Below are 22,970 nucleotides of genomic sequence, written 5' to 3' on the forward strand. Positions count from 1 at the left end.
GAAAAATTGCTTATAATTTATAAATATAAATTACTTGAAAATACGTTATAAATAAATATTCTCCACTTAACTTATTTAAGTCTTTTCAAATAAAAATTGAGAATGACAAATGTATATAATGGTACAAAATAAAATACCACTTGAGATCTGGCATGAAAATATGATTTTTATTGGATCATGCTGAAATAAACTACTGTGTTATAGGAAAGAAAATAGAATAATTTTTAAAAGTAGAAAAAAAATTAGATAAAAAATATGAAACAATATTTAAACAAAAAAAGAAAATAAGCAAAAATATAAGCTGTAATTATTATTACAACAATAATTTATAACTTATAATTTATCAATAGAAATAAAAAAAATAAAAATAAAATAAAAAAGAATCTTAAAAAGAATCTCTGCAAATGAATCAATTGAATTGCATATCCGGTTTAACCGTAAAATACAGAGAATTGTATCAGACGAAAAAAAAAATGTCTAACATTTGTGAGAAGACTTGTGCACCATTTCAAAACAGCAAAGTCTTGTGCTTAACAACACTTAAAAATCCCGTATAAATATAAATTATTCCAATTTTAGGGAGGCGAAGGGGAGAGGGAGAGAGTGAATTGATTAGTGTGATGTTACGTTGAGATGATGATGTCCACTTATTGGGGCCATAAACTCCTTCCATCCACCCTGTGTCACTTTCCATTCGGCGGAAGTAGTATCAAGCTAAGTTGAGTCCACAAGTCCTTTTTGCAAGACTTTGACCTGATAACAATTAAAAATCAAATAATGAATTTATACAGAAAAAAATCTAAAACAAACCTTTTGCCTTTTTTATAAAAATAAAGAGGCACAGGTATTTTGTTTTTTACCTTCTAATAGTCTGAAGCCAATCTTTAAACATCTGGGAGCCCTCAGGAGTAACTTGAAATGCTGACCTAGCAGCAAGAACAACACCTATGAACTCTTCATGTTCATTCGGTGAAAGGTGATAAAGTTTTGTATGCAAGCATTGAATATACCTGTAATCATCAGGACAAAATTTCATGATATGCCCAAAAAAATTATCTAAACAAAAAATAAAATTACATCTGCTGGCATTTCTGTATGAGAGGTGTGAGAGAGCTACGCAGATGTTGAAGTACCAAGTTGGGGTTGCTTCGTCCTAAGTAATGCGCCGCTTCTATGGCAACTTCGTGGAGTATAAAAGGGGAGACGATACTATTGACGGCGCCGACGCAGAACTGCTGGAGATACTGGGTGCCGAGCTTTTCCGCGATCCGAAGCAACCATTTGACATCATCGCCATAGGGCGGATTACGAGCGTATTTCGTGTTCGGACGCTCATCGTGGACTCGTCTCGCTATCGTTTCCATAGCTAACATCCCAACCCTGTAAGCTGCTAACAGATACTTTACCTGCTTTGATGAGTGCTGAAAAACAATTAAAACTCATTACACCGCGATTGTCGTATAGCTCATTAGAACATAATGTACAGTTGAACTTTCCAAGAAAGAAAAGAAAGACTTCTACCTAGTAACCAAAAAAAGTATAGTTTTTCATCATAGAAATAATGCGTCAGTTCATAAAGAAAATGTGACTTGAAAAGTTCATTGTCAATTATTAAATATTTTCTTTCTCATGGTTCCAAAACTTATAATTTGTACTTATTGTATGACCATTAGCTCAGTATAGGGTGGCCGAGGCAGCACAAAATTTGCTTAGCCAGCTGCCCAAAAGTGGCTCAAAAAAGTCTGCTTACGGGAATGAGAGGATTGAAGATAAACTGATCTGGTAGACTTTCTGTCTTGAATCACAATGAATTTAAAGAAGCTATTAAACTTGAATCGAGTCAGGAGCTTGCCAGTGTCCAACTTAAACCTAGTACGCACTGGGATTCTTTGAGTCGATTCATGTTGCGGGGCAGAGTCGGGGCTGCGTAGATTCATTGTTGTGACGCAGCCCCGTCTCTGCTCCGCGGCAAAGAATCGTGTCCAGACCAAGATTCAGTTCACATTCATCAGTGCCTGCGAAAATGACGGAGGAACTAGCCCTTTCAGGAATTTCCCTTGCTCTTTTTTTCACTGTATATAGTGAATCCAAACGGAGGTCCATTAAAAAACGCCCAAAAAGATCGTGGGTTCGACAAATATTTCACGGCGGGAATCAGCATGGGAAAAATCTTTTGGACACGTTGCGATTAAATGATGGCGCGGGTTTCAGAAATTTTTTGAGGATGTCCCCGACTGATTTCGAAACCATTTTAATGAAAGTTGGCAGTCAAATTTCCCAGAAAGATACCAACTTTCGGGAATCTATCTCTCCGGCCAACAGATTAGCTGCCACTCTCCGGTTCCTAGCGAGTGGAGATTCGTATACAAGCCTCATGTACACTTTCAGGATTTCAAAACAATCAATGTCAGATTTCGTTCCAGAAGTGTGGGAAGCCATCATTCATCGTTTGAGAGAATACATCAAGGTAAGTAAAGAATTGCAAGCAAATAATCAATATTTTTATGTTTGGAAATTATATATTGCTGTAGGTAAGTATTAAAAGTGTAGATAAAAAGGTAAAAATATAACCCAATAATAAACCAAATTAACCCAAATCACAAAGAATCAAGTATGTTTCGAAACAACATATTGAAAACTTTAGGTAAGGCACTGTCAAAATCTTCAAGAAAACACTACAATGTCAACTAAATAAATGAAGCAAGAGCTTGTTTATTCACGTCCACACTGGCAAATGTTGCCCAACATTGAGTCAAAGAATCCCATTCAGATGGGATTCGAAAGAGTCCGAAAATGCTAGCCCGCAACACACCAGATTCATCGTAACAATGAGTCGGGGAAGCCCGGACTCAAGCTGCACGCAGCCGAGACTCTCCGGAGATTCAGAGTCGACTCAAAAAATCCCAGTGCGTACTAGGCCTTAGGTGATGAAACCATTTGCTCAAGCTAATATTTAAGACATGGATGCTTAGCAAATAGGTTCCTCATAACTTTACTGACTATAGCAAGCTTAGGTTCTTTTGCCTTTTATTGATTTCATGGCCCAAAGAAGACCATCTCATGTCGGACTGTCATTCAAAAAATGGATCCTGTACTGTAACACTATTTAGTTGTACCATTGGTTGCCAAATGATCCTGTCCCATTGTTGAAAAACCAAATATTTAGCAACAAAAAGTGAAGCTTTGTGTTTGGGGGAGTACAACAGGGATTGTGCACTACAAACTTCTACCATGTGGCCAGACCAAGGTAAGACAAAACAGGACAAAAAGAAATTGTAAATAACTCATTTGTACATTTTATAAAATATACAAGGCATACTTAATATGATGTGGTTGTTGCAAACAACAGCTAAGAGTTCTGGCAGTGACCAAAATAATCAAATAAAGTCTATAACAACAAATTATGTCCAGACTCTCCCCTCCATGTTAGAGGCAGGAAAGTGAGAACGGATAGTTCAGTCTAGCCTAGGCATTGGAAGAAAAACAATAAGAAAAAATCCAGCTGAAAGCCAGTCAAATCAGATTTGTATCCACTTGATTTTTATTAATATAAATTATTTCTGTTGTGTGGCCCATTTTCTTTTATGGTTTTTTTGTTTGGTATTTTCCATTTTGGTTATCAAGGTTGATTATTTTAATTTTGCCCCTCAGGCCCATATTATTCCCATGGTATCTAATTATTCTTATATTGTCAGTTTGTAAGCAAAGGTTCATGTTTTGTTTTATATTTTTTATATAACGTATCTTGATTCATAAGGAAATACATTTTTGTTTTAAAAGAAACAAAATAGAGGTGTCCCTCTGCAATTGTGGTCATATTTTATTTCAAATCAAAATTCCTTTGATTTTGAGGCAGATCACCGGCCTCAAGGGGGTTAATCAAATCTTAAAAGACGGAATATACTCATTCCTTAAAAGACCCACAATAAGTCTTTCTTTTCCACTTTCAAAAATTAACTTCCTGCACCTGTCTCCAAAGGCCCTGTCCTAAGTTAATTAAAACTTTGAGTCAGTGTCAGAGATTCTTTGTGTCAGCGTAAACCAATCGGCAGAAGGTGAATGATTGGTTTTTTCATATGTGCAGAACTTGCCGCTTATACAATTACTGTTGTAAATTTTATGTGAAATAAATGCTAATAGATTCAAGTTCATTATTAATTGTAGCTAACTTAACACTCTTGATATATTTTTTTGTGGATAGCCGTGGGGTAAGCATCACACCCAAATACTGTAATCCCTTAACATTGGTTCCAGAAAACTGCTGTTAAATCCGCAAATGTTGAGTCTATTTTCCTATGCTATAAGGTTAAGTTCCATGATACCAAAAATTGAGATACAATTTAGATGTTTAAAAAAACATTTACTGAAAATAAACGTAAAAGAAGACAACAGTGTTTGAACATGTTAACTGTTGTCATTGTTTGTATTTTTTGATGTGCAAAGAAATAACTATTAATTGTTCTTTAGGAATTTCCATATAAGGATTTGAAGCGGACTCAACATCCCTTTTAAACTTAACAATTCGATTTAAAGGTAAGTTGAAATCCATTGCTTTTTTAATAAGTTGGTCCCTCAAGGTTAAAATTTCCCTGAACTGTTTTGAAGAAAACCTTTGGCCTGCATAAAAAATGTAGCATGTCCAAAATTTTTATTCTTCCACCAAGGGTATGGGCGGTTTTGTTCCATTTTGTTGTCCACAAGGCAATGTGACATCAACGAGAGAATAAAACAAACTGAAAAGTAAGAAGGAACAGTATGTAGAAAGCGGGCAAAAGTTTTCTGAGAATCAATTAGTCTCCAATCCATTTTTTTATATTTTCGATACAAAAATAAAATTGTTTATACAATTGATTCCCCCTCCCGCGAATAAAGAAATTGGACTTCCTCAAATTTGCTGTTCCCATTTCTTGCGGATTGCTCAAGTAGGTCAATATTTATTTGTAAATCAACTGCATAATTTAGCAATTTTTAATTAGTTTCTCCAATCTTGGCCCCCACATTGCGACTCTTCCTTTAAGTCATTTGATGTATAGGGAGAACAGAAGCGGACTCAGTGGGCAGCCATGTTTTATTCCTTAGTTTTTTTGATCAGACCTTTTTCAGGACAAAAATGAATGAAAAAAATGAAAGTGTGAGAGAACAGCCATGATACACCGATCTGCCTACCTGGCCAGACCATCACTGTAGAAATCTATTCAAGCCAACTGCAATGAGTATCTCTTGCTCTGGCCCAGGAACAATCTGCTCTCATGTACAGAAAATGTGTAATTTTTCACTAGGACTGCGAGACCTCATTCAGCCAGAATGACAAAATGATAAAGATTGGTTGGGAAGTCCTTCCATTCTTTCCAGACCTTGCCCCATTTGACTTTCAGGTTTTCTTAGCAAAGGACAATCATTTGCAGAATTGGGAGTATGATAATCGCCAACTGAATTGAAAATGATCTGATTTTTTTTATAGTCCCAGGACCCAAACTTTTTTAAGAAGGTTAGGATTACTGGGCTACTCGTATCATGTTGGGAAAAGGTTATAGATGCTGATGGAGACTATTTCCATGAATAAAGTATTTCTAGACTAATTTGTAACATTTATTAAACCCTTTCAACCCGCATGAACTGTTCGCATTACCTGGTAATAACAGAACAATTTTATTTTCCTCACCACTATTCCATTTACTTGACTAAGAAAATTAATTCTAATAATCGGACATAGACAATAAGTTTATAAATTCTTCAATGAAAAAGTCTCTTAAAAGAGAACAAAAAAAAATCAGGATTCTTCAAATTCACCCTTATTTGAAACTCTAAATAATTATTGTAGAAATTACTTATAAATTTTCTTCAAGATTGAAGTATAAAATAGTACTCACTTGTTGTTGGGTAGGTCTGACAGGAGCCGGCACAGTAGGCACCGCTACGAGAGGCTGTTGCATCACAGGAGCCAGAGCCTGGGGTTGTCCAATTGTCGCCTGCTGCGGAGTAGTTGTGGTCGTGACCTGACAAACGAACTTTCCATTGCACATAATATACTTCTAATATCAAAATAATACAAAGTTTGTAAATTGTGTTAAACCAACTGCTTAAAAATAACTGCGCTTCAGCAATAACAGCGATAAAACGTGCAAATTTTTCTAAATAATTTTTTTTAAATTGTCATGCCTTATCAGTGACATCTTTGCAGTGGTTCAGTACTAAGGGGTAAAAATTAATACAATACCTGCACTGGCCAAGGGTTTCCTGGAGGCGGTGGCGTGGAAAAGTACATAGGCGGTGTTGACAAATGGTACATCTGGGTCGGTAGGATCTGCGGATGGCCTGTCGGTGTGGTTCTCGCCCTCTGGTAGCCTCTTGGGAGAGTGAAAATCGTAAGAGGAACGGAAATCGGCGGCCCTACATACTGGGTAGGTGGAGGGGGTGGCGGTGCCTGAGTTGGCGTCGTTTGAATTGTAGTTGCCTGCTGCGGCTGCTCCACCCAAATGGCAGGCGGCAAATAATTCAATGGGTCAACTGGAAATGTCGGCTTCTCAAGGGATGCTTCTTCCCCTTGTGGTGAATACTATCAAGAAAAAATTTAAAATATACTATTTCTAGAAACTTACACACACAAAAAATAATATAAAAAATACCTTGATATAGAGTTCAGACCAAAATCTAGCTACTTGGAATAACACATCTGGATAGACTCCACCACCTTTTGCAGCATTTTCAACAGTAAGACAAGATTGTTCCAGCATCCTATCTGACTGTTCCTTACACTAGAAGGAAAAAAAAATTACAAATTGGGTATCCCTCAGAAATTAGATTAAATATACTGTTCAGCCCGAAATTATACCCAACAAAAATATACCCATTGCTCGGTGGAGCTGGGGAATCGGATAAAACTAATTTAAAAAATATTATACCTGTTGAACTTAAATGAAGAAATCAATATAAAAAAATGTTTGACGCTAGCCAAAATAAAGAGGAAGAAACAAAGATGGATAATTACAAATTAAAATTAAAAAATAATAAAACTCCCAGCACAAGAGAAGAGAGGAAAACCAAAATTTAATGAACCTGAAAACTCTAGGTACACTCAGAGGGTTGATTTCGTGTTAAAAAAAATAAAATAAAATAAAATACTCTCAAATATATAGAACAAAAATTAACACCTCTATTAGAAAAGAAAAAAAAACAGTTCAGGAAAAATTAGCACATCCCCTTTACAGCTAATCAAATTAAATAAAACTAATTGTGGTTAACCAACAAAATGGCCAAAAAAAGGAACTTCTTAAAAAAAGAAAACACTACAAAAAGCCTTGTTTGTCAGGCTTCCCTCTCCTCTCATTAGGGTAAGGACAAAATTTTACAATGCGAGGATTAAGTATTTATTTTAACAGTACCTGGCAAATAGCTCGTTGAATCTCATTCGGATTGAGTGCTGCGGCATGAGGCAAACAAGAAAGTGCCAACTCGGCGGCGGCCCGCACCATATTCCTATCGCAACCTCTTGATGCCTTATCGGCCATGCTAGCAGCTTCAGGGGGTGTCAAATGGTTCTCCCAAGTGTCCTGCAAAAAGGAGATTGCAGGCGCACCGATCTCCATCGCTTGTCCTGTTTATCCAAAAAAAAAAAAAAAATTAGCTACGTTAAACACAAAAGAAATAATTCTCATTTCTTTTAAGGTTTAATTACCAGTAATCCAAGATACATGGGACGAATAAGTTCGACTGAGCCAATTGGGGCTCACACAATTGTGAAGGCCAACTGCGTACAGACCAAGTTGGAAGGCACACATGTGGAGTGCACGATGGGGTCCGTGGTGGCTTTGGTTTGTCGAAGCTTGTGTAAACAAGGACGTCGAACTGCTACCACCCGCCTTCTGCAGCACTGTTTTCGCCAGCTCGAACATAAAGTGTGCGCTCGACTCCGACGGCTGATTCGGAATCGATGGATAAGGTCTTTTACTCTTGAATCTGTAAGTGCTTTAAAACCACGACATTATTCATCTGGCCTTTCAAATACAAGGGGACAAAATATTGTTCTAATGCTTACTTATTGCATTCTTTTGTCCTCATTTGGTTGGGTGGAATGTTTGACGTCGAAGGTTGGGGAGGAACGTGAGGAATTGAAATTGGAATAGACGGAATACATTGGTCGTTAAGGTCTGCAGGACCAGCCAGAGTCCTTGTTACCAAGCCTGAAACGATATTAAAATTAAAAACCTTCCTTTGTAAAACAAAACAAAACACTCACTGATATTACTTCCATCGGACAAAAGCGAAGGAACATCCATTGTCGGATGCTCAAATTCATTGTTCATGTCGAACCAGGTGGACGATGCACTCCTAACAGGAGGATGAGAAGAGTAGTACGCAGTGGAGAGTGGTGCTTTAGTCAACTGGTGCACCTCCCGGTCCATGAGCTTCTCCATGATACGAACGACTCGTGATGGATGGTCTTTATAATGGACTAATAGTGTGATCGCCAATTCTCCTCTGTTAAAATTAAAAAAAAAAAATAATTAGAATTTTATTTCTGAAACGAATTTACATTTATAAGAATCTACCTTTGTCGCCTTGTCCCTTCACATAAAAGAGGATGGTCAGCTTCAGAAATATTGGCCTTAAGGCCAAGCGCTGCGGTCGCTGCTTCAAATCCTAGAGACTCGTCTGATTTCGATCTCACTTGTGGATGTAAAAGCTGACATTTTGATTCACGCCCTAAAATTCAGAAATAGTTTACAGTCAAGGAAGCAAGAAACAATGTTGGATTTTTTTTACCTCCAGGCATTGCTAAGGCATCAAGAAGATAACTAGCAAGCATTATAGGTAGAAGAGCCTCGCCACGTGTTGTCAGCGTGCCTTCCCAAAGCATTTTAGCTTTCTGCCTTATAATTGTCATTTCGTTTTCACCCAGTGGTATCCTTTTTAACAAATTGACTAACTCTGATTCTTGATTAAACAATTTGACTTCGAGTGGCTTTGTCGTCGCCGGAGGGCGTGCCATTTCGAGTCCAAAAAGGCCGACCCTGAATGCCAAGTGGTAGTGTTCAGGATTTTCCGCCAAGACAGTGCAAAGAAAGCAGCACTTCAAGAGTGTGTTTGAGGCCAGGATGCTAATCTGATGTGAAGCTGGATTTATTTGCTGAAATGACATAATATATTCGTAAAAAAAACCGCAAAAATGTTCAAAAATTCATTTTATAATTTAACTAATAATTTTTTTAAGAACTTTTTTATGGCTAGATATATTGTTTGAAAAGAAGAAATGTTTCAATAAGCCTTACTTTCTTTCTTTTTCCCTTTAGAGGAAAAGGTGGTAGATCGACCATGAGGTTTGGAGGATTTGCCAGAAGTTCCTCGGCTAGTTTGACCCCGAGAATACAAGCTTCGCGATTATGCCCATGTGCGTGGAGGCCTTCAGCCCTCGCGAAAAGAACTTCCCATGGGTCTTTCAAGCCTGTCACATTCGGCAGGGCTCTTTCCTGTTGGCTCTCTTTTTTCTCATTCTTCATCCCTTCTTTGTCCAAAGACTTTGGGTCGTAGTAATAGACGATGTACTCATCAGAAGACTGTTGGGAATCGGAGTTGGACGAGGAGAGCGAATCGTCTTTCGAGAGCCTTCTCGGCTCCGGTTCGGGCACAGGGGCCGCCTCTGTCTTTCCGGGATCGGACTCGTCGCAAGAAGGACTCTCGGAAGCAGAAGAGTGCTTCAAAGCTTGAGCGCCTTCACAACAACTCGAAGATTCACTGCCGCCTGAAACGAAATCTGGTTCTATTTGAAAAAAAAAAAAATCAGTCAATAATTTTATAGTTACTAATCAGATCTTACCTCCTTCTTGGGAGTCTTCTTCTGCATTGGGCTGATCGTGCTCATTTTCACAGAAACCCTCACTCGATACTGAAGATCTATTTCCAGAAGCAGAACAGCTAATGCTAATTCCTAATCCATCTTGAGAAGGACTAAAAAAATTTCAAAAAAATTATTTTAACTATATTTTCACAAAATATTATATGTATAAATTGTAAGTAAACTAACTCAATATTTCCACAGTTTAAAAATATAATGCCAAATAAGTATTTTGCAAATATTTTAAAAGTTTTTATTATAATGAAATAAATTGTTTAACATACTGGATTCCAAATTGTAGTTGTTTCTGATCCATTCTCCAATTTCTTGTGTGTATGTGAGACCAGTCAACAATCATGTGTGGCGCGAGGACGGCCTGAGATGAGCAGACCTATAAAAGATATTAAAAGTTATAGTTTTTGTCTAGAGTCTAAATTTGAATCAGTCTAATTACCGGATTGACTGGATTAGCAGATTTTGAATCTGTATTCTTAAAGCAGGTGATCGGCTGGGTGAGCCAGATCGCCGCTCCGCCCTGGTAGGTGACGCCGGGAATCGGGTAGTCCTCCCAGTCTAGCTGGCAAGCTGCGATAGCCGGCTTGAACCCAGGAAAGACCTCTATGCAAGTTGCCAAATTCCTTGAACTGCGTTCTGTTTGTATGCACGAAGTGGGGTGCATCGCTCGGTTCTTTTCGACTTTCTCGATTATCTTCATGTGCCACTCGTTGAACTGGTTCTTGAATAGCTGACGTTCCTGAGGTGAAAGGGCGGGGTTGAGGGCGGCCAGCGTCCAAAGAACGACGACCTCATCGCAGAGAGAGGCGCAGGCATGCTGCGTCACCGAGCTGTTCAGGCTGCTATGTTTTCCCCCTCCTGATACCCCAATATGAAGAGCCACTTTTGTGTTAAACCATGAAATCATAATCTGCAAAAAATTAAAAATGTTAACAAGGAGAGTCTTAAAACTATTGTTTTCCTTTTAACACAAATAAAACTAATTTTATTTATTTGTATTCTATAAAATTAAAAAGATCTAAATTGTTCGAAATAAACATATGAGTTGATGTACAAAAATAAATTTTAATTAATTATTCTTTTTATCTAAGGCCTCACCCAAGAGCTTAGATAGATGACGAATGGATTAATAAATTTTACATATGACTAAGTGACTTTACCTGGTCACAAGCAAGACATTCATCGGTTATGATCTGAAGAAGAGGAAGGGCGTTCCTGTCGCTTCTTTTATACATTTCCCTGACAATGGACAATAGATTCCACATCCCTTCTGGTTCTCTTCCTCTCAACGGTCGAAGCAGGCTTGTCCATTCGGACGCCGCCGGTGGAGCTGTCGTACCTAAATAATTGACATCACTGAAACAGGAAATTTTAAATTAGACCTTACAATAAAACCATGTTTTCGACAGTCCCCTAAATGTGTGAATGTTACCTACATAACAATGAATTTATTTAAGAGAATAAGAGAAGTTTTGCATGAATTAACTAGCCGTCGATAGCCTAGAGGTTATATTTGGTGAGGAGAGCAAACAAAGACAAGCAACACAAATATTGGTGATTTCAAGTATAATTTTTAATTAGTAAATAATTCCTTTAAAGCAGCTCATAGACGATCAATATTATTGCACAATATTTTGGGTTGTGCAATTTAATTGATCGTGTGTAGATGATATTGAAAGTTTGTGCGATACATTGCATGATTGACAAAAAGTTGAAAATATTGGAAAATATTGCACCGTCTGTTGGCATTATTGTGCAATATCAGTCAGTTTGTGAAGTACCAACAAGTGGTACAGTTCGCATCACCATGGGAGAAAAAAAGTGTGGCAAAACAATTCGTTTTGGAATTTATTGAAAAGTATCATGGCCTTCCGGTTCTTTGGGACATCAAATGTAAGGATTACTGTAACTGAGCCAAGAAAGGAGAGCAGTACGATGCTCTATTAGAAAAATATCACGAAAAATACCCAACAGCAGACAGACAAGTGGTCAAAAAAATAAATTCTTTGCGAACCAACTTCTGCAAAGAATTAAAACGTATTTGAGATGCTGAAAAAAGTGGTGCCGGTGTGGAGGATGTCGAACCCTTGCTTTGGTACTTTGAAGAAATGAAGTTCCTTGCAAATCATGAAACACCTACTGCTTCCGTCAGCACGTTAACTGTCTTCTTTTTCTTTTTCAAGCCTACACCCACAGCAATTAAAACACAACACAGTTCGGTATCACTCAACATGACCTCACAAGGTGAAAACTTTCTAGCGCTTCCAGGAGAGTGATTTGCACTGCACTTCCAGAAAGTTGCACAAAAAGTCTGTGCTCGTGGTTGCACAAAATATTGCACAAACTTCAATATCGCCTTCAAACTATTCAAGTTCATTGCACAAACAAAATTTTGTAAAATATTATTGAACGTTAAGAGGCAACCGTCAAATTATTGTGCAATCTATATTGTACAATAATATTGACTGTCTATGGGCCGCTTAAAATTAAAGGCTTAATACCTGACTATATGTTAATAGTCTTGGACAAGGAGGTCGTCAAACCATTTTACAATTTTTTTCCGTACTATTATTAAATTTAAAAAAACCAAAAGCTGTGCTGGGATTCAAACTCAGAACTGCTAGTGTGACAAATAAAATCAAACACCCTAACCACTTGGCCAATGTGGTCGTCTAATTCCTAATAAAAATAGAGTGTTTATGGCTGTTAATAATTATTTATTATTTACTATTTTAAGTCTGATGAAGTTAACTTCTTTTTTTTTGCCTTAGCTTGTTGTTCCCACCTCTCCAGAGAACACATCTATCATGCAGTGGGTTGGAAATATTAACTTCAGCCCAGAAGTCCATCAGCACCCCAGGTATGCAGGCCAACCACCCCCCAAGACAAGACCAACGCCCCTAATCAGAAGTGGAGACCTTATTTTTTCAATCAATTAATTCATTCTCAATAGTCCTAATCAATCAGACATTGGTAAACTTCTTAGATCCAAGATTAAATAGATATAAGTTGATCAAAGGTCTTCTTTTCTAGGTTCTTCGTATTTGAGTACATCATGATTCGCTCCAAGATTACTGCAGTTTGGAAAAAATTATGTAGATAATTTTTAGATGTCGTGAGGCTCGTTCTTAGTCCACAATTTGAGCAAAAGCCAAGGAAATGTAAACCCTACTGCCTTCTTTCTAAATATTTTCTCTGATGCTCTGCTATTAATTTGGCCCATAGCTTTGGTTTTCTAAATAATTGTTTGCACTTCATTTACTGGATAACATTATTTCTTGATTGTACGAGATATTTAAATATTACTCAGTCTATTTGTGTCCCTCAAATTTATCACCGATGATGCCTGATGGAGATAAGCAATTAATCCAAAAGGCAATGAAGTGGAAAGACAAAATTGAAAAAAAAGCTTGAGGTTTCTACTTATCGTTATCTCCTTTATGAAGCACTCTGATCTAAAGTCTAAAGCTAAATTTTACTAACAGATTGGTTTTTGTTGACTCGACGGATTGCTCTATCAGTTCAAAGGCAGGTGTTCACAAGGCAGTGCAGGCTCTGCCGTTGTGTTGAAACCTGTTGGTTGGACTCGTGGTTTTACCATGTTATGTTTGAAACTGATACAGTTTGAGGCCAGAGAGGGTAGAGTGACCTAGTGACGGATTGAACTGACATTGAACAAGCTCAAGATGTTCGACATCGTTCCAAGTGAGACTATTTTGCCCGGTTGCTGATTAGGCAGTTGATTGGACACAAAAATTGCTGTTTTTATGCAAAGACGTTGGGAAGAAAAATTAGTGTCACAAGCAGGATTTGAACTCACAAACTTGGGCTAAATAAGCCAGTGTTCTAACAACTTGAGCTATTGTAGACCTCAATCCCCTGAGACACCGATTCTCTCAACCGGCTATTATTTAAATTTCCCCTTAACCGCCAATCTCTTAGCATCATTTAGTTAAATTACAATGTACGATTAGTAACAGGGAATTTTTAATGTAAGGGTAAAATCCTTTGATTATACTTATTCAATTAGTTATCTGTTTTATTATTAATTATTATTTCCAATTTTTATGCAAATGCGGTTGGGAAGAACAATTAGTGTCACGAGCGGGATTCGAACCCACGACATTGGGCTTAATATGCTGGTGCTCTAACCACTTCAGCCATCGTGACTTCGATCCCGTCATCCTCCAATTCTTCTACGTCTACGTCTATGCATTAAAATTGGAAATAATAATTAATAATAAAACATAAAACAGATAACTAATTAAATAAAAACCACTGTGTGAACTTACCCTATCACTCGATTACTTTTTAGCATTGGCAAAAAAAAAAAAAAAATTATATATATATACACATATATTTTTTTTTCTAATATTCAGAATTTAAATTTTCACAGAAGGAAAGAACAATAAAAAAAATTACTGTTTGAAAACAAGTGTCAAAACCCAAAAGCACCCAGTGCCCTGAACCAATCGTTTATTTCAACTAATCTAGCAAGTATATAAAAATATTATTACGAAAATTAAAAATAAATAAATAAAATAAGAAAAGTGACATAGAGTGTAATAATAATTTTGTATTGATTTGGTTTATCAATAAATCAATTACTTTTCATTTTTATTATTGTTATAAACAGAACAACTTAGTTCGGTTTAGTATTAATTAATATATATTAATTAATAAAGTTGAATATTATTAATTAAATTCACTAATTTCGTGGTCCGCTTGACCAATTAATATACTACAATTAATTAAGGTTTTTAGTTGAGATAAACACGTTATTAATTGTAGATTATTAATTAAATAAGAATGGCTAATATTTTATTACAATATTGTATTGTTTTGGGCTGTTTAATAAATTATTTTACATTGTGGCTATCATTATTGATAGTAGGACACTTTTGTTGAAAATATATTTATTTCAGGACAATGTGGAATTATTCACAGGGTGCTTTCTCATTCGACTTCTTACACCAACCCCCAACCCCTCAATAAAATCTTAAATACCCCATAAAAGTGAGGTGCAGGTGTCTCTGTGTCATAAATATTTCTTCTAAAGGGCATGTTTATTTCCAACAGCTGTTTAAGCCAGATCCCTGTAGGTGACAAAAAAAAATTCCCTGGGGACCATGTGGACCTTGGCTTGGGGTTGTCTAAAGCTCACCCAGGTAGAAACATAACAGAAAAAATAAAACTACCAACACAAAACCTTTATATTTACCTGAAAACTATTGGCGACGGGACACAAAATTTGATGAGAATTTTTTTGATGTTATCGTGGAGAGTTTTTTCGTCTAGATACCATGATGTTTGTTCATTGACAGAAGCACCTGCAGTTGGGTCAGGAGCTCCACAAACCTAAATTTAAAAAAAAAAGTCATAAATATCCATAAATTTATAAAACTAATGAATAACTTACAGAATTTATAGCTGAAGGTTGAGAAGATAACAGTTCGTCTAAAATACGCTGGGCTGTGGGAAGTATCTGTTGTGGAAGTTCACTTATTAAGTACTGTGCGAATTTCTGCAACTGGTCTCTATGAAGTCGTGAAAGCGACTCGCTTACAGGTGCCCTTAGGCAAACCTGATTCGGCATGTGTATCCGGTGAAGGCATACTGCAACAATATGCGAACACCAGTACGCGTTCGAGTTACAAGTGCAATTGCATGATGTGATTCTTCTTCTGTCGAATGCGACTGCAACGTTGTACTGCCCCCTCTGGCTGAATGCCGCCGGAATGCATACTGTCGCACTTAAGTGAAACCCTATAATCATGTTCATTATTATATAACTTTTTTTTTTTTTTTTGATTTTAAATATTACCAATTTGAAGAGGATCCTTGACAGCTCTAGATTTAAAAAGGTTTTCTCCTCGCTGGAACTCTTCAGCACTTGAGTTGGCCAGACAGGAATAAAGCCTGATGTCCTCCTCATTGTCAGGGAAACTCCAGTATGCGATCCGAAGCTGGAGCTGCTCTGGCACCGGCGGGTAGAAGTGTTCGACAAGCTCAAATGGAATGTGAGATGCAACACATCTTGCAGCCAATTCACACAAGGGTGTTATTTTTGAACTGTCTGTAAGCCAAAACAAATTTATAACTGTGAATACGGAATATTACCATTATTATTGCAGTTATTTATTTTTAATTTTTTTTAATGCTAACATATTTTTTAATTTAATTAAAAGTACAAGAATCTTGATGACATGAGAGAAATATAAAGCTTGAGCTTTCTATTAATTGTTGTATGTAAAAAAAATTAACATCACGTTAAAACAATTTTTTTATTCGCGTTAATAGGACATGATGGACTATATTGGAATACCATATCCGGCATTGATTATTTTTCTTTGTTTTCGGTATTGATTTGTCCCTGCGCTACTCATACTTAACTACTTTCCTCAAATAATTAATCACATGGAGGCCACCTACTTACTTCCCTTTTTGTCCAAACTGCTTCAAACATTTGTTAATTTTGCTGAGCAAGTCAGGGTTCAAAAAAAAAAATGCCATTCTATTTTCATTTTTATAGTGAGACCGTTCACATTTAATTATCCAAAGAAAATTTATTTTTTCTTAATTTATTTTTATAAACAATTCTCAATTATCATTTATATCATCATATATACACAAAAAAATGTTTTATTATCAAGTAAAATAAAATTAATAAACCCATTTCTGATATGTCAATTAATGGCAAAGAGTGGAAAAGGCAGAGGTCGAATGGCAAAAGCAACTTTTACTTGACATTAGATTCGGGACGTAGGAGAGAGTGAAAACTTTCACCCGAGCTTCCCCCTTTTACTTTCTTTTGAGCCCATTAAATGAGTCCCGCACAAAATGATTTTTCCCATTAAACAAGAGGAGGGGGGAAACTGCAATTTCCTATTACAAACTAGGAAAAAAAAGACTTGCATAACTGGACATCAAACGCATATAATTTATGAATTTTACGAAATATTAACAGTCTTCCTGTTTGGGGAAGTTGAAAACAAAATATTGGTTTCTTCTACATTTGACTACTAAAAAAAAAAATTACCAGTAAACTGAATATTGTTTACTTTTATTTGTTTTCTTTTTTTAAATAGGTCACCAGAGTCAAATTGGTTTCTACATAATGAAAATAAGTAAATTCTTCTACAGTTATGAAAGTAATTAAATGTTATTTACCCTTTCTACTCGACTGCTTGTGTAAATATACAAAATTAAATAAAACTCAAAGAGTTGTTTCAATTTTAAAAATGTGATTTTCAAGTCTTAACAAAAATAAATAAATTGTTTTAAATCAAATAATGCAAACAAAATAACAAGCTTGGGAAAAATGTTAAAAGACTGTTAATTATTAGATTATAATTAAAGAATAGCTAGCTCTTTGATGTGAGGTCTCCAAATTAAAAAGACTACTGATTCAAAGAAGAAAACATGGTTTGCAATTTTTTTTTCTGCATCAAGCGGAAATAGTTAAAATTACAATAAACCAATGGACAAACGACCAATCTGGACAAGTGCAGAGATATATTTCACATCACAGGCAAAAGCAATTGTAAACACACTGGGTGAGCACATTTGATTTTAAAAAATAATATCACCAGAGCTAAATATAAATTACATAAAAACTCTACAGCTCAAATAATCAGAGAAAACTATAAAGCAAGGAAGATCCGGAATATGGATACCCAGCAAATATAGGATCAGAGATCGTGGTATCGTGGGTGAAGGAGCTCTGTGGACTTGTACAAATGAGGAGACAGATCTTATACCAAGTTAAGAGAGAATACCAAGATGATAAAAGTATAGGGATCCTTATTGAAAAAGACCCAAAATTCTTTCCAACATAAAAATCCAGTATCACAGTGCAAGATGGCCCATTACATCAAATTTTAGTTATGAGATCCTATTCCACCAATACTGCTTGAATTTTTAACAGAACAAGCCCAAAAACTGGGGCATCAGTTAGAAAAGACCACCCAATACTTTCCGATGATGTACTACAAATGTCAATATCTGAGAATTGTCCAGCCTAAGAAAATAAAATGGGAAAGCGCTAGTAAAACCCAGGAACGGAAACATAAAAAAAGTTATATTTCTAAACAATAAGAAAGTAGAATGGTAAGATGTAGCTATATTATCTCGGCCAACACGTATCTTTTAATAACAGGGTGTAAAAAGGAAATAAGAAAAGTATCGCCTATCATAAAACTGGCCTTTGAAACCTATTCTGAAATAATAATAAAAATATAAAAAGATCATGTTTCATAAGAAAGATCCTAATTTTTTGGTTCCAGCGATGGAATGAAAAATCAATAGTTTGTGAAAACAACCATGAAGACTAGAAAGGGGTATAAAAGAATAAAAGACAACAGTGTGAAGAACAAAGTAAAAGATGTTAATATTTCATAAATTAAAGAAAGCAAAAAAGGAAAATAGCTCAGAACGCATCTGGAAATATGAATATTAATAGAAAATATGAAAAAAGATATGGTACCAATTAGCAGATTATTATTTTAAACAAAAACCATTAAAGAATAAATTTAGAATGTTAATAAAAAGGTTAATTGTTTTGCTTAAAAGAGAAGTGAAATGAATAATCTATGCCTCAATTTTTTTTATGTTAATGATGAGCACTCGTAAATACAAATAAAGTTCTATCCTCCCTTTATTATTAAATATAAACTTTTTTTGTTGAGAAATTACATGTGAAAAAACAATTTAAATATCAGGGAAAAAATGCAAGGGCTTCTCTATAGAGAATCACATAATTTTAAACAAAGGAAAAAGTTAACTATTGTAAACTATGATTTTTAAAAATCATACTTGCGAAATAGGCTGGGCAGAGCTCTAAGATAGTAAAACTGTTGATAGGTGGACCTTTGGAGGATCCTCACCCGATTAAGGATAGGCCTTATGAGGTTGACACCTATATTGTGTACAAAGCCAGTGTATATGCCCTCATGGCCATTCCTTGGCTCCATATAGAAAGCATGAAGAAATACCACCCCAAACATATAAAGAATTGGACATGAGCACGGCAAGTATCTGGGTCCCTGTTATAGATAAGAATCTTCAAGGAAACAGGGTGGTTTTATTGTATATAGTACTGATATTTTGTGTCCCTAGTGTGTTGAGAGTGAATGTATTTCTTAGTGTGAATGTGTAGTGTGGGTAAGTCCATTTCTTGCAAAAGCCCTCAGACAGGAGGAGTTTAAATAAAAATTTTGTCGTTCCAGTTACATTGATGTAAATAAACCAGTATTCCTCCAGGCGTATTATGCCCCGGACTGCAGAATGGGGTGGACTTTTCCAAGGGTACACCGTACCATGTAAGGTTTTTATCCACCGCCATTGGGAGCAGCCTATTGTAAGAGAAGAGGGTAATAAGACCCAGTTTTAAGCAGAGAGCCTGGATGTCCTACCTGGCTGGCCTCGGGGGCTGTGCTTGCTCAGCGGGGGTCGCCCTCCGGCGGCTGTCAGCACCAAGTAACGAAGGTGGCCTGACGTGCACCAGGAGAAAAAAAAGCTAGTATTATCTTTAATCCAAAATATAAAGTGTAAAAATTTCCACTTTTTCCTACATGAACTTAAAAAAACCTAATAATTAAAGTTAACTTGCAATTGTTAATTAAACTCCTCGTGTTTTAAGAGAAAAGTGAAAATTTTAAATAGTTTCATGTAAGTTTTGAGTGTTCAATATAGGGGAAATTTTTGTCGTTTCAACTACATTGATGTAAAATAAACGTATTTATCTTTAATCCAAGATTTTAAAAAATGAATGTGTGTAAAATACTGAAATAATTCAATTTTTATTATCATAAATGAAATGTGCAAAATTTCTCTAAATTACTGGACAAGTTATTTACCTGTAAGATTTCTTGTAAAGACCCCAGACCTGAGGAGCTTAATTAAAAATATCAAGTTATTGAAACAATAATACCTTCAACTATTAAATTTGTTTATGAATTTACCAAGGATAAGTTGCCATTTTGAATATTTTAAATAGTTTTGAGTGTTCAACATGGGGGAAATTTCGTTGGCCCAATTGCAATGTGAAACAGTAAACTGGTATTTACCTTAATCCAAAATATAAAAATGAAAAATTTCCACTTAAATTCTAGGTAAACTAAAAAACCTAATAACTAAACTTATTAGTGTTTGAATAATCAACATTCTCGTGTTTCAAGAAAAAAGTAAAAATTTCAAATATTTTAAATAGTTTCATGTAAGTTTTGGGTGTTCGTCATGGGGGAAATTTTGTCGTTCCAACCACAATGATATAAAATAAACTACAATTTATCGTTAATCTAAAATAAAAAAATGTATTGTAAAATATTGACATAATTCTATGTTAATTATCTGTTTCTAGAAAAATGTGGTCACTTCGAATATTTTAAATAGTTTTCATGTAAGTTTTGAGTGTTCTATATGGGGGAAATTTTGTCATCCCAACTACATTGATATAAAATAAACTAGTATTTACCTGTAATTCAAAATATAAAAGAGTAGAAATTTCCACTTTTTTCCTAGATAAACTTAAATAAAAACTAATTTTTAAAGTTATTGGTGTTTGAATAACTTACAATCATTAAACTCTTTGTGTATCAAGAAAAAAGGGGAAATTTTAAATATTTTCATTTAAGTTTTGAGTGTTTGGCTTGAGGGAAATTTTGTCATTCCTACTACATTGATATAAAATAAACTAGTATTTATCTGTAATCCAAAATATAAACATATACATGTCTAAAATATTAAAATAATTCAACCTAAATTATTATTATTCAGATATCGTGAGATGCGGTCAGGTAAATTATTATGAGTTGTGTAAAATTTGTCTAAACTACTTGACAAGTTATTTACTTGTAAGATTTCTTGCAAAAGATCCTAGACACGAGGAATTTAATTAACAATTTTAAGTTATACAAAAACTAATAACTTTAATTATCAGATTTTTTAGGAGCTTGAGACTAGCTTACATACGAAAAAAGTGGAAAATTTGAATATTTTAAATAATAAATTAAATTCATGTAAGTTTTGAGTGTTCGACATGAGGGAAATTTTGACATTCCAACTGCATTGATATAAAGTAGCTAGTATACATCTTTAATCCAATATATACAGAAATTTCCACTTTTTTCCTAGATAAACCTTAAAAAACCTAATTATTAAAGTTATTGGCGTTTGAATAACTTACAATTGTTAAACTCCTCGTGTAGCAAGAAAAAAGTGAAAATTTTGAATATTTTAAATAGTTTCATGTAAGTTTTGAGTGTTTGGCTTGAGGTAAATTTTGTCATTCCAACTGCATTGATATAAAGTAGCTAGTATTCATCTTTAATCCAAAATATAAAAAAATTGCCTTTTTTTCTAGATAAAACTAAAAAACCTAATAATTAAAGTTAGTAGTGTTTGAATAACTTAGATTTGTTAATTAAACTCCTCGTGTTTCAAGAAAAAAGTGGAAATTTGGAATATTTTAAATAGTTTCATGTAAATTTTGAGTGTTTGGCTTGAGGGAAATTTTGTCAATCCAACTGCATTGATGTAAAGAAGCTAGTATTCATCTTTAATCCAAAATATACAGAAATTGCCATTTTTTCCTAGATAAAACTAAAAAACCTAAATATTAAAGTTAGTACTGTTTGAATAACTTAGAATTGTTAATTAAACTCCACGTGTTTCAAGGAAAAATTGGAAATTTGGAATGCTTTAAATATTTTCATGTGTTCGACAGGGGAAATTTTGTCGTTCCAACTGCAGTATTTATCTTTAATCTAAAATAAAATAAAAGTATTGTAAAATATTGACATAATTTGATGTTAATTATTTTGAAAGGGTGTAAATTTTGATTAAATTAAATAGTTTCACGTAAGTTTTGAGGGTTCGATATGGGGGAAATTTCGCGTCCCAATTGAATTGATATAAAACAAAAATTAATTTATAATTGATAAAAAATATTTAGAAATCTTGAGACTAAGCGTTGTTAATTATTGTAAATGGGTTTGAGTAAAATGCAAATAAAAATGGGGTGAAAATCGTATTTGATCCAACGGAGTGACAAGTGTTCCAAACAATGACCCCTAGGCGAAAAGTGGGGGGACTTCAGCTGGGGTCAGAACCAGCGGCGGGGTGGGGGCGACACAGGAAGAATTTATTTGTAAACAAATTCTCTATGAGAATATAATTCCGACCGATGAAAAATGACGGAGCGAGAGGGGAAATAAAAGGCGGAGAGCCGGGTCAAGCAACAGATGCCCTTTGTTGACGGGTAGAGTAAAAAAGTCAAATCGCCCTTTGTCCTACTCACCGTTGGAGGCCTTTTTCCCGTAGTAGACCGTGTTGGCGACGGTCGGCCTTTTCCAGCCTCTCCAGTTGTTGCAGGTCGATTCCGGCTCGGTGCTCCAACTGCAGAGCGAGTCCTCCTCGAACCTGTCAGAGTCCTCGAATGAGAAAGTGTCGTTCTCCTCCTGAGACCATATGTCGAGCATCTCCTCGATGGGCCTTCAGCCGGTGTTTGAACAGGAGAAAAGTCGCTCGAGATGTTTATCGGTCGCGAAAAGCGACAGACGGTTTAGACGGGCTTTTTTTCTCTCTCTTAAGACCTTCCTTCCGGGAACATCTTCGGATCAAAAGGCGAACGCACGGACACAATTTCCCTCCGGCTCTGCTTCCGTTTCACTCCTCGGTACACGAAAGCTTCAAGTCCAGCGGAGGGCTTTTCGTCCGTTTTGATCCCCCTAGGAAAAGGAGAAAACCACCCTCTGAATTCAGCCCAGCGACCGTCGAGCGACAACAAACATGGCGAAACTGGAAACTGCCGAGGGCATAGCCGAGTCCAGTGTTTACGACCCTCGGTACACCGTCCGACACGAAATTTCCCTTTTTCCTCTCAACACTCAAAATCCCTTTACCAACATAAACCTCATTTTATCTTGTACATAATTAAACATTCTTGCACCTCAGACATTCTTGATCATTTTTTCTCTTTTAACTACACTTTTATGGTCTAATTAGATCAAAAAACAGTTTTGAGATTAAGGGAAAAAGAGAAAATTTGTAAAATCACTGCAAGGGGTCAAGTCTGGCCAACCTAAAAGATCGTCAAAAAAATATATAAACATATCCGGCCAAA

At 35.6% G+C, this 22,970-nt stretch overlaps 1 protein-coding gene across 1 annotated transcript; it reads right to left on the reverse strand.

The window, feature by feature from the left end:
• Positions 1-343: 343 nt before the first annotated feature.
• Positions 344-22,952, reverse strand: LOC106674001 (zinc finger SWIM domain-containing protein 8-like). The gene is made up of 21 exons (XM_014406416.2): positions 22,146-22,952; positions 15,672-15,923; positions 15,267-15,613; positions 15,069-15,205; positions 11,008-11,203; positions 10,287-10,757; positions 10,117-10,223; positions 9,815-9,945; positions 9,270-9,757; positions 8,764-9,127; positions 8,550-8,703; positions 8,237-8,478; positions 8,036-8,180; positions 7,676-7,965; positions 7,383-7,594; positions 6,627-6,755; positions 6,218-6,556; positions 5,871-6,008; positions 1,078-1,421; positions 861-1,010; positions 344-753 (listed from the first exon to the last, which is right to left on the reverse strand). The coding sequence occupies exons 1-21, from the start codon at positions 22,324-22,326 to the stop codon at positions 684-686; spliced, it is 4,887 nt and encodes a 1,628-aa protein (XP_014261902.1). The 5' UTR covers positions 22,327-22,952; the 3' UTR covers positions 344-683.
• Between the last annotated feature and the right edge of the window lie 18 nt (positions 22,953-22,970).

The sequence above is a fragment of the Cimex lectularius genome, unplaced genomic scaffold (assembly GCF_000648675.2).
Source record: "Cimex lectularius strain Harlan isolate CLEC.00 unplaced genomic scaffold, Clec_2.1 scaffold110, whole genome shotgun sequence".
NCBI lineage: Eukaryota > Metazoa > Arthropoda > Insecta > Hemiptera > Cimicidae > Cimex > Cimex lectularius.

Bases quoted from the DNA above. Each gene is read 5' to 3' on its own strand.
- LOC106674001 (XM_014406416.2), bottom strand. From the start codon at position 22,326: ATGCTCGACATATGGTCTCAGGAGGAGAACGACACTTTCTCATTCGAG. The intron at 15,206-15,266 runs GTAAGTTATTCA...TTTTAAATTTAG, and splicing joins AACCTTCAGCTATAAATTCT to GTTTGTGGAGCTCCTGACCC. The intron at 1,422-5,870 runs GTGAGTACTATT...ATTGTTTTTCAG, and splicing joins TCAGACCTACCCAACAACAA to CACTCATCAAAGCAGGTAAA.